This window comes from Rhinopithecus roxellana, chromosome 19 (assembly GCF_007565055.1).
Source record: "Rhinopithecus roxellana isolate Shanxi Qingling chromosome 19, ASM756505v1, whole genome shotgun sequence".
NCBI classification, from domain to species: domain Eukaryota; kingdom Metazoa; phylum Chordata; class Mammalia; order Primates; family Cercopithecidae; genus Rhinopithecus; species Rhinopithecus roxellana.
In genome coordinates, this window is record NC_044567.1 from 46292990 (window position 1) to 46307779 (window position 14790).

The 14790-nt window shown below is 50.0% G+C and overlaps 1 protein-coding gene across 1 annotated transcript; it reads left to right on the forward strand.

Annotated features, from left to right (window-relative positions):
* The first annotated feature begins 1346 nt into the window (after positions 1–1346).
* On the forward strand, positions 1347–12953 carry TM4SF5 (transmembrane 4 L six family member 5). The gene is given in 6 exon segments (XM_010364229.2): positions 1347–1672; positions 10120–10200; positions 12233–12369; positions 12586–12664; positions 12666–12770; positions 12847–12953. Coding segments are annotated over 6 exon segments (594 nt in total). The 5' UTR covers positions 1347–1495; the 3' UTR covers positions 12862–12953.
* Positions 12954–14790: the final 1837 nt, after the last annotated feature.

A 14790-nucleotide genomic window follows, 5' to 3' on the forward strand; every position in this document is an offset into this window, starting at 1 on the left:
CAGTGAGCCGAAATCACGCCACTGCTCTCCAGCCTGGGTGGCAGAGTAAAAGAGAAGTTATCAGGGAAACTGCAGCACCCCAACAAAAACAGAACTTCTTTGACCTCAAAATGCCAACTAAAAAAGGCAGAAGCTGATTCTCACAGAGCTGGCTCAGATCACATGGCTGTTGCTAAATCAAACACCGAGGCTAGTGGGATAGAACGCTCTCATCCATGAGGCCTAGGTCCTGAGCCCACCCTGAGTGACAGGTAGTGGTCTCAAGAGGAGAAGACATCGATAATCAAATACCGAGAAGACGAAATGCAAGGACAATAAGAGCCCACAATCATCTCTTTAATTTCTCCCCGAGAAGAACACTCCCTGTGGGGCTAGCGGAAATGAAGAGGCCACCACACATCTGCTCTGTGCTTCCTAGTTTACAGAATACTTCTCAGGTAGTCCCGTTTAATCCTCACAAGTAGCCCACAAGGCAAGTGGCATCACTTCTGTAATTAATTAATTAATTATTATTATTATTATTATTTTTTGGAGACGGAGTCTCGCTCTGTCACCCAGGCTGGAGTGCAGTGGCCGGATCTCAGCTCACTGCAAGCTCCGCCTCCTGGGTTCCCGCCATTCTCCTGCCTCAGCCTCCCGAGTAGCTGGGACTACAGGTGCCCGCCACCTCGCCCGGCTAGTTTTTGTATTTTTTAGTAGAGACGGGGTTTCACCATGTTAGCCGGGATGGTCTCAATCTCCTGACCTCGTGATCCGCCCGTCTCGGCCTCCCAAAGTACTGGGATTACAGGCTTGAGCCACCGCGCCCGGCCAATTAATTAATTTTTGAGACAGAGTTTCACTCTTGTCACCCAGGCTGGAGTGCAATGGCACAATCTCAGCTCACTGTAACCTCCACCTTCCAGGTTCAAGTGATCCTCCTGCCTCAGCCTCCCGAGTAGCTGGGATTTCAGGTGCCCGTCACCACGCCCAGATAATTTTTGTATTTTTAGTAGCGACAGGGTTTCAGCATGTTGGCCAGGCTGGTCTCAAACTCCTGACCTCAGGTGATCCACCCACCTCAGCCTCCCAAAGTGCTGGGATTACAGGTGTGAGCCACCGTGCCCCGCCACAAGTGGCATCACTTTATACAGATGAGGCAACCGAGACTTAGAGACATAAAGGGGCTTGGCTAAGTTGCAAAGCAGCTATGGAACCAACAGAGAGAGGGGCTGTGGAGCTGTGCAGAAAAAACAGGAAGCCATTAGCCCAGGATAGTGTGTCCACAGTCCCCACTTGTCCATCACCACATCCTCCCTTCACCTCAGGGCTGCAGCTCCTCCGCCTCTGCCTCCTCCGGGCCCATATCCTGTGCCCCTCTCCCTTATCATTCTGATCCTGCCAGTTTCTGCCACGCCTCTCTGACCTTTGCTCCACGCTCCACACTTGTTTTCCTCCGGACCTGGGAACCGCCAGCTTACTTTCACTCACTGCCTGCTCTTCCTAACACCTCACCATGTGTACGGGAAAGTGTGCCCGCTGCGTGGGGCTCTCCCTCATCACCCTCTCCCTGGTCTGCATCGTGGCCAATGCCCTCCTGCTGGTGCCTAATGGGGAGACCTCCTGGACCAACACCAACCACCTCAGCTTGCAAGTCTGGCTCATGGGCGGCTTCATCGGCGGAGGCCTGATGGTGAGAAGGCTGGCAGGGGAGCCCGGGCCAGGTGGCTGGGTCCCACCTAAGGGGTTCTGAACAGGAGGGACAGGGAGAGAGGAATAAGGACGGTTCCTTGGGAGAGGATGACAATGGCTTGGTCGGGGCTAGGAGCCCTCTGGAGTCAGTCCTAGAGGAGCCGCAGGGTCCCAAGCTGAATGTCTGAGAACAGAAAGGACGAGAGCCTCACTGCTCTAAAGAGCTCTCCTACCGGGTAGGGAGCGTGTCCTGCCTGTCCTCCCCGTCCCCACTGTTGAGCAGATGCTGGGAAAACCTCACTACAATGGTCGAGGCAGAAGGAGCAGCTGGTTGTCAGAGACGTCACCAGGGCAGGATAATAATAGGCATGAGGGTGGGGCGCAGCGAAGTTACTCAGAACCGGGGACTGACATCACGGATCAGTCACCCTCCCCTGCCTGCACATCCATTCACTCTCACCCCATATTTCTGGAAGCCCAATCTGTGCCAAGTGCTAAGGATAAACTCAGAACCTAGGTCAGTATGGCAGGGAGGATGCCCCCAAGTCGTCTTCCGGGAGATGAGAATGTATTTGCCAGGGGTGCGGGTGGGGTTTTTGTTGTTGTTGTTGTTGTTGTTTAGACAGGGTCTCTATTGCCTGGGCTGGAGTGTAGTGGTGCGAACATGGCTCACTGTAGCCCCAACCTCCTGGACCCAAGCAGTCCTCCTGCCTCAGCCTCCGAGTAGCAGGAACCACAGGAGGGCATCACCACACCCAGGTAACTTTTTTGAGATGGAGTCTTGCTCTGTCGCCCGGGCTGGAGTGCAGTGGTGCCACATCTCCGCTCACTGCAACCTCTGCCTCCTGGGTTTAAGCATTTCTCCTACCTCAGCCTCCTGAGTAGCTGGGATTACAGGCACGTGCCACCACACCCAGCTAATTTTTGCATTTTTAGTAGAGAGGGGGTTTCGCCACGTCGGCCAGGCTGGTCTCGAACTCCTGACTTCAGGTGATCTGCCCACCTCAGCCTCCCAATGTGCTGGGATTACAGATGTGAGCCACGGCCCCCAGATTAAATTTTTTGTAGAGACGGAGTATCCCTATGTTGCCCAGACTGGTTTCAAACTCCTGGGTTCAAGTGATCCTCCTGCCTCAGCCTTCCAAAGTGCTAGAATTATAGATGTGAGCCACCACGCCTGGTCAAGACTAGGATCTGTCAGAAGTGGAGGAAAAGGAGACACAGATGTCCCAAATTTACTAACCCCCATCTTCCAACTCTCCACCCATTTAGGGAAACTTTGGGATGGTCTACCTAGTTTAATATCTTCGTGAGATAAAGACAAAAGATCTACCCAGCACAGTTCCCCACTTCTCAGGACAGCTAGCTAATGACATTCTCCAGGGGAGAGCTCCCCTTTGCCCCTTTTGCTGGTCGCACCTCGCTGGTCACACCTCTGTTTGCTGAAAGAGGATACCTCTCCTTGTATTATTTTTTTTAGTAGAGACAGGGTTTCACTGTGTTAGCCAGGATGGTCTACGATCTCCTGACCTCGTGATCCGCCCGTCTCAGGCCTCCCAAAGTGCTGGGATTACAGGCTTGAGCCACCGTGCCCAGCCAGAGGATACCTCTCCTTTAACCAACAATCCCTCTTACTCTCTGATATCTTTTCTTCTACTCCCTCCTCCTGCATGGATTCTTGGCTGCTGTACTCTACTCCATCGCTCTAAATTCAACTCTTTCTGACAGTCACACTCCTCTCAGGCTGGCACACTTAACCAGTGTCACAGGGTGCTCCCTCTCCAACCTAAACCACCCTGTCTCCCCACACTCCTCTGCCGCATCTAACCAGCTTGCTTCAGTAGAGCTCCCTGAGGCTGCCCTCCCCAAATACGCATTCACAGCTGCCTTCCTCCCACCTCTGTGCCCAGAGTCACTCTCAAGAAGCACTACCTGGCTGGGCGCGGTGGCTCACACCTGTAATCCCAGCACTTTGGGAGGCGGAGGCAGGCCAATCACCTGAGGTCAGGAGTTCAAGACCAGTCTGGCCAACATGGTGAAACCCTGTCTCTACTAAAAATATATATACAAAAATTAGCCAGGCATTGTGGCAGGTGCCTGTAATCCCAGCTACTCGGGAGACTGAGGCAGGAGAATCGGTTGAACCCGGGAGGCAGAGGTTGCAGTGAGCCAAGATTGCGCCATTGTGCTCCAGCCTGGGCGACAGAGCAAGACTCCATCTCATAAATAAATAAACAAATAAATAAGCACTGCTCTATACCACAGGGACACAGACAGGTTCCTGCTCTCCCTGAAGCTTGTGTTCCCTTTGGTGAGGCCACCAGTCTCATGGAAGAAAGGCTGGAAGTCCCACAAGGGCAAGCACTGCCTGCTTTGTTGGCTGCTGCGTACCCAGTGCTAGACCAGCACCTTGCACTTAACAGACACCCAATTAATAGTCACGGAATGGTAGTATGTGCCTGTAGTCCTAGTTTGGGCCCAGAAATGAGAGGCTGCAGTGAGCCTTTCAAATGAAAGGCTTCACTGCACTCCAGCCTGGGCAACAGAGCGAGATCCTGTCTCAAAAAAATAAAGAATAAAAAAGTCATTAAATGAAGTATAGAACTAGGCAAGGCAATTTCAGATGGAAGTAGGTACCATCGGCCAGGTGCAGTGGCTCACGCCTGTAATCCCAGCACTTTGGGAGGGTGAGGCAGGTGGATCACGAGGTCAGGAATTCACGGCCAGCCTGACCAACATGGAGAAAACCCATCTCTACTAAAAATACAAAAATTAGCCAGGCATAGTGGCGCATGCCTGTGATCCCAGCTACTCGGAAGGCTGAGTTAGGAGAATCGCTTGAACCTGGGAGGCGGAGGTTGCAGTGAACCAAGATTACACCATTGTACTCCAGCCTGGGCAACAAGAGTGAAACTCTGTCTCAAAAATAAAAAATAAAAATAAAAATAAAATAAAATGGTGCTGGCATGAAGAGCTCTGAGGCAAAGCAGATGCCACTTTCTATAGGATTTTCAGGGAAGGGCTCTATGAGGTGATGTGTGAACCGAGACCCAGATGACAAGAAGAAGGTGTGAGTGTTGCAGACACTGGGGGCTGGAAGTACAAAGCCTAAGGTGGGAACAAGTTCCACACTTCTGAGGATCAGACAGGTGGCCGGTGGGGTGAGGTGTAATGAGATGAGGTCTGAGGAGGGCAGAGGCAAGGCCTGGAACACCCCGGAAAGCTACAGTGGAGTCATTTGAATTTTTATTATAAGTACAACAGAAAACTATTGAAGGACTTTTTGCACTTTTTTTTTTTCAAGTTTTAAAACTTTTTGTTTAAGTCATACAGACAAGTACCCAGATCCTTAGTACGCAGCTCAACAAACTTTTACAAAGTGAGCACATCTGAACCCAGGTCAAGAAACAGATCATTACCAGAAGCGCAGACATGCCTCTCACCACACACGAAACCCCAGAATTACCTCACCAACAAGCTTAACCACTATTTTGTCTTCTAACCCCATAGACTAGTTTGGCTTAGTTTGCACTTTGCACAAATGGAATCATAGGGTATGTATCTGGCTTCTTTCTTTTTTTTTTTTTTGAGACAGAGTTTTGCTCTTGTTGCCCAGGCTGGAGTGCAGTGGTGCTATCTCAGCTCACCACAACCTCTGCCTCCCAGGTTCAAACAATTCTCATGCCTCAGCCTCCCAAGTAGCTGGGGTTACAGGCATGCGCCACCACGCCTGCATAAGAACTACAGAAAACTAGCAATATCTATTAGCACTGAATATTTGCATGTCTTAAGAATCAGCAGTTTTACTGCTAGGTTTTTATCCAACTGAAATGCACACGTATTTATACCTAAATACCTCTACAAGAATATTTATAGCAGCATTATTTGCAAAACAACCAAACTGGGAACTATCCAAATGTCCTTCAACAGCAGAATGGGCCAGACACAGTGGCTCATGCCTGTAATCTCAGTACTTTGGGGGTCCGAGGTGGGCGGATCACCTGAGGTCAGGAGTTCAAAACCAGCCTGACCAACATGGCGAAACCCCGTCTCTACTAAAAATACAAAAATTAGCCGGTCATGGTGGCAGGTGCCTGTAATCCCAGCTACTCAGGAGGCTGAGGCAGGACAATCATGTGAACCCGGGAGGCGGAGCTTGCAGTGAGCTGAGATTGTGCCACTACACTCCAGCCTGGGCGACAGAGTGAGACTCCCTCTCAAAAAAAAAACAAAAAAGAAAAAGAAAAGAAAGACCAAACTGAGGTCACAGAAGTCATCCAGGAGAGATGACAGTGGCTTGGACTAGGCCAGTGGCTATGGAGATGGAGAAATATGAGCCGATTTGGGCTTAAATACGGTGTTTTCTTCTTCATTTATGATGATGACCCTTTTCTTTTCACTAAGACAGAAAGATGGCAAAGACTGAGACAGAGAAGCACATACTACAAAGGGAAGCAAACACTTTAATCAAAAGAGTAAAAATCTCAAATAGGGCCAGGTGTGGTGGCTCGTGCCTGTAAAATCCCAGCACTTTGGGAGGTGGAGGCAGGAGAATCGCTTGAGTCCCGGCATTCAAGACCAGCCTGGGCAACACAGTGAGACTCAATCTCAACAAAAATTTAAAAATTAGCTGGGTTGGCCGGGCGCGGTGGCTCAAGCCTGTAATCCCAGCACTTTGGGAGGCCGAGACGGGCGGATCACGAGGTCAGGAGATCGAGACCATCCTGGCTAACACGGTGAAACCCCGTCTCTACTAAAAATACAAAAACTAGCCGGGCGAGGTGGCGAGCGCCTGTAGTCCCAGCTACTTGGGAGGCTGAGGCAGGAGAATGGCGTGAACCCGGGAGGCGGAGCTTGCAGTGAGCTGAGATCCGGCCACTGCACTCCAGCCTGGGCGACAAGAGCAAAACTTCGTCTCACAAAAAAAAAAGAGAAAAGAAAAAATTAGCTGAGTGTGGTGGTACAAGCCTGTAATCCCAGCTACTCTAAGGCTAAGGTGGGAAGGTCACTTGAGCCCAGGAGGTCGAGGCTTCATGAGCCGCGATCATGCCACTGTACTCCAGTCTGGGCAAAAATGTGAGACCCTCTCTCAAAAAAGCAAAAACAAAAACAAAAACCTCAGATAAGCAGATCATCCAAAATTGGTAAATCCAAAAGGCAATTCTAGGTGTGTTTGGATCCACAAGCCCCCAGTTAGCGACCTAACCAGGGAGGCTAAGCAAAGGTGTCAGCATGGGTCCTGGCCCTGCCATGAGACAGGAAGAGGAGAGAACAGGTGTTTCTCTGAGGTTGCTGGGGATGATCTAATAGAACTGATACTCTCAGTCCTTTCCCTGGAGAAGCACAAAATGCTGCCTTGGATGGTGTGTGCCAGATAAGACACATGAGGAGCCAGGCACAGTGGCTCATGGCTGTAATCTCAGCACTTTGGGAGGCTGAGGCAGGAGGATTGCCTGAGCCCAGGAGTTCGAGACCAGCTAGGCAACATAGTAAGACATCAACTCTACAAAAAGATTAGCCAAGCATGGTGTTCCGCACCTGTAGACCCAGCTACTCGGGAGGCCGAGGTGAGAAGATCATTTGAGCCCAGGAGGTTGAGGATACAATGAGCCATGATTGTACCACTGCATTTCAGCCTGGGTGACAGAGTGAGATCTTGTCTCAAAAAGCAAACACGTACACACACACGCGCGCGCGCACACACACACACACACACCACGAAAGCAAAAAGCAAGACAGCTGTGGAATTCCAGAGATAGGAGACAGGTAAAGAACCTGACCTGTGCAACAACGATAAAGATAAGGCTGGAGCCAGGTGAGGAGGCTTGAATGTCTTACAAGAGTTAGGCATTAAAGTCACAAGTCTTAGCCGGGTGCGGTGGTTCACACCTGTAATCCCAGCACTTTGGGAGGCTAAGGCAGGCGGATCACGAGGTCAGGAGATCGAGACCATCCTGGCCAACATGGTGAAACCCCGTCTCTACTAAAATCCAAAAAATTAGCCTGGCGTGGTGACGTGTGCATGTAGTCCCAGCTACTCAGGAGGCTGAGGCAGGAGAATCTCTTGAACCTGGGAGGTGGAGGTTGCAGTGAGCCAAGATCACACCACTGCACTCCAGCCTGGCAACAGAGTGAGACTCTGTCTCAAAAACAAAAAAAAAGAGTTCAGTCTTAACGGACTTCTCTGTGAAGAGACCCTAAAGGGTTTGAGCAGAGAAAAGACCAGTTGAAAGCTATGTTTAGGCCAGGTGCAGTGACTTATACCTGTCATCCCAGCAATTCAGGAGGCCAGTGCAGGAGGAGCCCAGGAGTTCAAGACCAGCCTAAGCAAATAGCAAGATCCCATGTCTACAAATTTTTTTTTAATTAGCTGAGTATGATGGTGCATGCCTGTGATACCAGCTACTCAGGAGGCTGAGGCAGGAGGATCACTTGAGCCCAGGAGGTTCAAGGCTAAAGTCAGTCATGATCAAGCCACTGCATTCCAGCATGGCTGGCAGAGAGAGACCCTCTTTCAGAAGAAAGAAACGAAAGAAGAAAGAAGAAAGAAGAAAGAAAGAAAGAAGAAAGAAAGAAAGAAAGAAAGAAAGAAAGAAAGAAAGAAAGAAGAAAGAAAGAAAGAAAGAAAGAAAGAAAGAAAGAAAGACGAAAGAAAGAAAGGAAGAAAGAAAGAAAGAAGGAAGGAAGGAAGGAGACGGAAGGAAGGAAGGAAGGAAGGAAGGAAGGAAGGAAGGAAGGAAGGAGGAAGACGAAGGAAGGACGGAAGGAAGGAAGGAAGGAAGGAAGGAAGGAGGAAGGAAGGAGAGAAAGAAAGGACAGAAGAAAGACAGAAGAAAGGAGAAAGGAAGGAAGGACGGAAGGAAGAAGGAAGGAAACGGAAGGAAAGAAAGAAAGGAAAGAAAGAAAGAAAGAAAGAAAGAAAGAAATTCCTTTTCTCTTTTTCTTTTTCTTTCTTTCTTTCTTTCTTTCTTTTCTCTTTCCTTCCCTTCCTCCTTCCGTTCCGTCCTCACGACTCCTCAAAACTAAAGAAAGAAAGAAAAGAAAGAAAGAAGGAAAGAAAGAAAGAGACAGAAAAGCTATGTTTAATCTGATAGAGGATAGAGTGTGGGACGACATGGGGCAAGAGCTATGGGAGTATAATAGGGAGACTGAGAACATCTTCATGGGAGGTGATTAGGGATTCAATGTGGGGAAGAACTCACAGATTCAGGAGCCACTTAAGGAAAATTTGAGAACATTTGATATCTTTCTGGGTGCAAGATTAAAGATTTCCAGCCTGGGTGACCTAGTAGATGTTATTTTTTCCACTGATGGAGACAAGAAAGTCAAAGGGAGATGAATTTGAGGAATATCGTGAGATCAGCGTGAGGCTTGTTGAATTTGAGCTAAAACCAAGACATTCAAGTGAACATAGGATCTGGAGGCATCAGTTTTGGAGGCAACTTCTGGCAGAGTGAAGAGCTGATTCCCTGAAAGGGGATGGCCATTGTTAGGAAAGCCACAGGGAGAAAAAAAGACCAAAAAAAAAAAAAAAAAAAAAAGACTAGAAAAAAAAGACCAAGGACTGAATCTAGCAAGAGTACTAGACCATTCACTAGCACTCTTCCACACTCTGCCATAATCCCAATTCACCAGACACTCCAATACCACTATCTATTCCTATCTATTCCTGCTGCTGAGGGAACTTATAACTATTGAGTTACTCTGAGCCAGTCTTTTTTTTTTTTTTGAGACAGAGTTTTACTCTTATTGCCCAGGTTGGAGTGCAATGGCACGATCTCAGCTCACCACAACCTCCACCTCCCGGGTTCAAGCAATTCTCCTGCCTCAGCCTCCCTAGTAGCTGGGATTATAGGCATGTGCCACCACGCCCAGTTAATTTTGTATTTTTAGCAGAGACGGGGTTTCTCCATGTTGGTCAGGCTGGTCTCGAACTCCCGACCTCAGGTAATCCACCCGCCTCGGCCTCTCAACGTGCTGGGATTTCAGGCGTGAACCACCGCGCCCGGCCTCTGAGCCAGTCTTGACACCAAGTCAGCTTGTTCTCCCATTGAATCCTGAGAACAGACCTGTGAGGTAGATCTTCCAGACCCATCTCACACAAGGCAAAACTGAGACGCTGAGAGATGAATCATTTCATAGCATGTGAAGTGGTCTCCCTGACTTCCGTTCAGTAGGGCACCTACTATGTGCCAAGATTGGGGAAAATAATGATATTGAGCCCTACCCTGCAGAGGCCACAATCTGGACAGAGATAAGGTAGGCACGTAAACAAGGATAAAGTAAGGTGAAGCCCAGCAGCGCTCCAGGAGAAGTAGAGATAAGGTCTTCTACAGTCCAAAGGGCTGAAGGCATCACAGGAAGCTTCCTGAAGGAGGTAGGCACTGATGCAAATCAGGCCTGGAGGATCTGGGCAGACACACTATAACAATGACTCTTGTGCCACAGGTGCTGTGTCCGGGAATTGCAGCCATTCGGGCAGGGGGCAAGGGTTGCTGTGGCGCTGGGTGCTGTGGAAATCGCTGCAGGGTAAGATCCAAATTAAGAAGGAATTCAGGGCTGGGGGTGGTGTCTCATGCCTGTAATCCCAACACTTTAGCAGGCTGAGGTGGGAGTATGGCTTGAGCCAGGAATTCTAGACCAGCCTAGGCAACAAGGCAAGACCCCTGTCTCTACTAACAATACAAAAATTAGCCGGGTGTGGTGGTGAGAACCTGCAATCTTGGCTACTCAGGAGGCTGAGGTGGGAGGGCCGCTTGAGCCCAGGAGGTCAAGGCTGTAGTAAGCAGTGATTTAAAAAAAAAAAAAAAAAAAAAAGGCCGGGCGCGGTGGCTCAAGCCTGTAATCCCAGCACTTTGGGAGGCCGAGACGGGCGGATCACGAGGTCAGGAGATCGAGACCATCCTGGCTAACACGGTGAAACCCCGTCTCTACTAAAAATACAAAAAACTAGCCGGGCGAGGTGGCGGGCGCCTGTAGTCCCAGCTACTCGGGAGGCTGAGGCAGGAGAATGGCGTAAACCCGGGAGGCAGAGCTTGCAGTGAGCTGAGATCCGGCCACTGCACTCCAGCCTGGGCGACAGAGCGAGACTCCGTCTCAACAAAAAAAAAAAAAAGAAGAAGAAGAAGAGAAAAGATACAGAAATTAGCCACGCGTGGTGGCAGGCACCTGTAATCCCAGCTACCCGGGAGGCTGAGGCAGGAAAATCGCTTGAACCCGGGAGGCAGAGGTTGCGGTGGGCCAATATCATACCATTGTACTCCAGCCTGGGCAACAACAGCGAAACTCTGTTTCAAAAAAAAGAAAGGAAGGAAGGAAGGAAGGAAGGAAGGAAGGAAGGAAGGAAGGAAGGAAGGAAGGAAGGAAGGAAGGAAACAGAAATTAGCCAGGTGTGGTGGCAGGCGCCTGTAATCCCAGCTACTGGGGAGGCTGAGGCAGGAGAATAGCTTGAACAAGGGAGGTGGAGGCTGCAGTGAGCCAAGATCGTGCCACTGCACTCCAGCCTGGGCAACAGAGTGAGACTCTGTCTCAAAAAACAAAAAAAAAAAAAAAAAGAAAAAGAAAGAAAGAAAAGAAATTCGGACTCAGTTTCTGCACCTGTCCTCGCAGAACCACAGCACTCTCTATGGAATTCCTAGCTACACAAGCTCCTCTGCAGACTCCTAGGCTCCACCCCACCCCTCCCTGGCACCCACAAATCTCAGATCTCAATGATCCTGAGGGGTAGGGGGTGAGGGGGAGAGGGGGGAACTACAACCCCAGTGAACCTCGGCGGCCACTGGCTTTCGGATTAGCCTAACTGCAAGCCCCGGGTTTGACGCGAAATGTATTTTAAACCTGACTCAAGGCTGGACGCAATGTCTCACACCTGTAATCCCAGCACTTTGGGAGGCCAAGGCGGGCAGATCACCTGAGACCAGGAGTTCCAGACCAGCCTGGCCAACAGTGAAATCCCCTCTCTACTAAAATATAAAAATTAGCTGGGCGTGGTGGCGGGTGCCTGTAATCCCAGCTACTTGGGAGACTGAAAGAACAAGAATGGCTTGAACTAGGGAGGCAGAAGCTGCAGTGAACCAAGATCGCACCACTGCACTCCAGCCTGAGTGACAGATCAAGACTCTGTCTAAAATAAATAAATGAATATAAAATAAAATAAAACTACATTTTTTTTTTGGAGACAGAGTTTCGCTCTTGTTGCCCAGGCTGGAATGCAATGGCATGATCTCGGCTCCCTGCAACCTCCGCCTCCCAGGTTCAAGCGATTCTCCTGCCTTAGCCTCCAGCATGTGCCACCACGCCCGGCTAATTTTTGTATTTTGAGTAAAGACAGGGTTTCTCCATGTTTGCCAGGCTGGTCTTGAACTCTTGACCTCAGGTGATCTGCCCGCCTCAGCCTCCCAAAGTGCTGGGATTACAGGCTTGAGCCACTGCGCCCGGCCAAAAAATACATTTTAACAACCTGACTTGAGCAGATTTCAATCATGCGTGGGGGCTGGTGCTGAGTGTTGTCACCTACAGGTGAGGAGATTGGGCCTTACCTCCCCTTTCACGCCACATCCAGATGCTGCGCTCGGTCTTCTCCTCGGCGTTCGGGGTGCTTGGTGCCATCTACTGCCTCTCGGTGTCTGGAGTCGGGCTCCGAAATGGACCCAGATGCTTAATGAACGGCAAGTGGGGCTACCACTTCGAAGACACCGCGTAAGGTTTAGCCTGTATTCGTGTCCTGCATTCTCTGCCTCTTCCCTCCCGCACTTCTCCCGTGGACTGGGACACCTGGGCGGGACTCGACCTTCGAGAGCACTCGCTCCACGTGGGTTACCTGGGCCTTTGCAAATCCCCTGGGACGTATTCTTGGGAGCGGCGGTGGCGCACGCGCACGCCGCCTTCTTCCACGTGACCTTACCCCTCCCACAGGGGAGCTTACTTGGTCAACCGCACTCTATGGGATCGGTGCGAGGCGCCCCCTCGCGTGGTCCCCTGGAATGTGACGCTCTTTCTCTCTGCTGGTGGCCGCCTCGTGCCTGGAGATAGTACTGTGTGGGATCCAGCTGGTGAACGGGACCATTGGTGTCTTCTGTGGCGATTGCAGGAAAAAACAGGTGAAATGGCGTGCGGTGGAGTTGTAGAGGGAACCTGCCTGGTCCTGGCTGCCTTCTCACCTTCTCTTTTCCGCAGGACTCCACTCACTGAGGCTCCACTGACCGCTGGGTTACACCTGCTCCCTCCTGGATGCCTGCCTGGCTCTCTCACTCCCTGGCTCGCTAGAATAAACTGCTTTGAGCTCTCTTCCCTGTCTCAGACTGTGCCTTCTGTTAGAAGGAATGTGCAAGAGGCTACAGATACACCTGGGCTTTGGGGCCCCTGCACCCCACTTGTACTTTCTTAACAAATAGATACTGAGCTATTTGGTTGCACTGGAAATAACGATGGTAAACAAGGCAGACAAGTTTTGTTCTCTCAAAGAACTTGGCATTCCAAGGGTGGAAGATAGGCAATTTTTAAAAGAAGCAAAAAATTATTTCAATAGGTAATAAGCACTTTTTTTTAGACAGGGTCTTGCTGTCACTCAGGCTGGAAGGCAGTGGCACGGTCTCAGCTCACTGCATCCTCCACCTCCTGGGCTCAAGCAATCCTCTTGTCTCAGACTCCTAAGTAGCTAGGACCATAGACATATGCCACCATGCCTTGCTAATTTTTTTGTAGAGACAAGGTTTTGCAATGTTGCCCAGGGTGGTCTCGAACTCCTGAGCAAAAGTAATCCTCCCACTTCAGCCTCCCAAAGTATTGGGATTACAGGCATGAGCCACCGTGTGCGGCCAATAAGCACTTTTTTTTTTTTTTTTGAGACGGAGTCCCGCTCTGTCCACCAGGCTGGAGTGCAGTGGCGCGATCTCGGCTCACTGCAAGCTCCGCCTCCTGGGTTCACGCCATTCTCCTGCCTCAGCCTCCCGGGTAGCTGGGACTACAGGCGCCTGCCACCGCGCCCGGCTAATCTTTTGTATTTTTAGTAGAGACGGGGTTTCACCGTGGTCTCGATCTCCTGACCTTGTGATCCGCCCGCCTCGGCCTCCCAAAGTGCTGGGATTACAGGCGTGAGCCACCGCGCCCGGCCAATAAGCACTTTTTAAAAGCATGTTGGTAATGGGATTGATATTAACTTATGGAGAGACTCTCTTTTATGATAGGGAAAATTTGAGAAAATGAAATTTGAGCTAAGATCAGGAGGGCTTGCTAACCATCTGGATATTTGTGGGATTATAGGCAGAGAGAAGAGCAAGGACAAAGATCCTAAACAGGGATCAGTTTTCTAGGAGAAAATAATGAAAACTGTGGAAAAGACACTGTAATCTCTTAAACTCTAGAAAATGGAACTGTAAAGCCATTGTGGCCTTGTCACCTCCTAATTTGGTAGAATTTTTTTTTTTTTTTTTTTTTGAGACAGGGTCTCACTTTGTCACTCAGGCTGGAGTGCAGTGGCATGATCTCGGCTCATTGCAGCCTCAACATCCTGGACTAAAGCAATCCTCCTGCCTCTGCCTCTTGAGTAGCTGGGGCTACAGGTGCACACCACCATACCCCTGCTAATTTTTGTCCTTTTTGTATAGAGAGGGTTTTGCCATGTTGCCCTGGCTGGTCTCCAATTCCTGAGTTTCAGCAGTCCACCAGCCTCAGCCTCCCAGAGTGCTGAGATTACAGCCGTGAGCCACCACATCTGGCCATAATTTGGTAGATTTTTCTTAATCTTAGGTCATCGATTCAGAAAGGAGACAACCTCGGCACCTAATGGAGGCAGGGTGTGTGCTGATACTCTCAGAAAGCCAGACTTCCTGGCCCCGCACCATGTTGCAAGCCTATAATCCCAACACTTTGGGAGGCTGAAGCTGGTGGATCACTTGAGGTCAGGAGCTTGGGACCAGTTTGGCCAACATGGGTAAACCCCGTCTCTACTAAAATTACAAAATGAGCTGGGCATGGTGGTGGGTACCTATAGTCCCAGCTACTCAGGAGGCTGAGGCAGAAGAATCTCTTGAACCCTGGAGATGGAAGTTGCAGTGAGCCAAGATCATACCACTGCACTCCAGCCTGAGCAACAGAGCGAGACTCCTAAAAAAAAAAAAA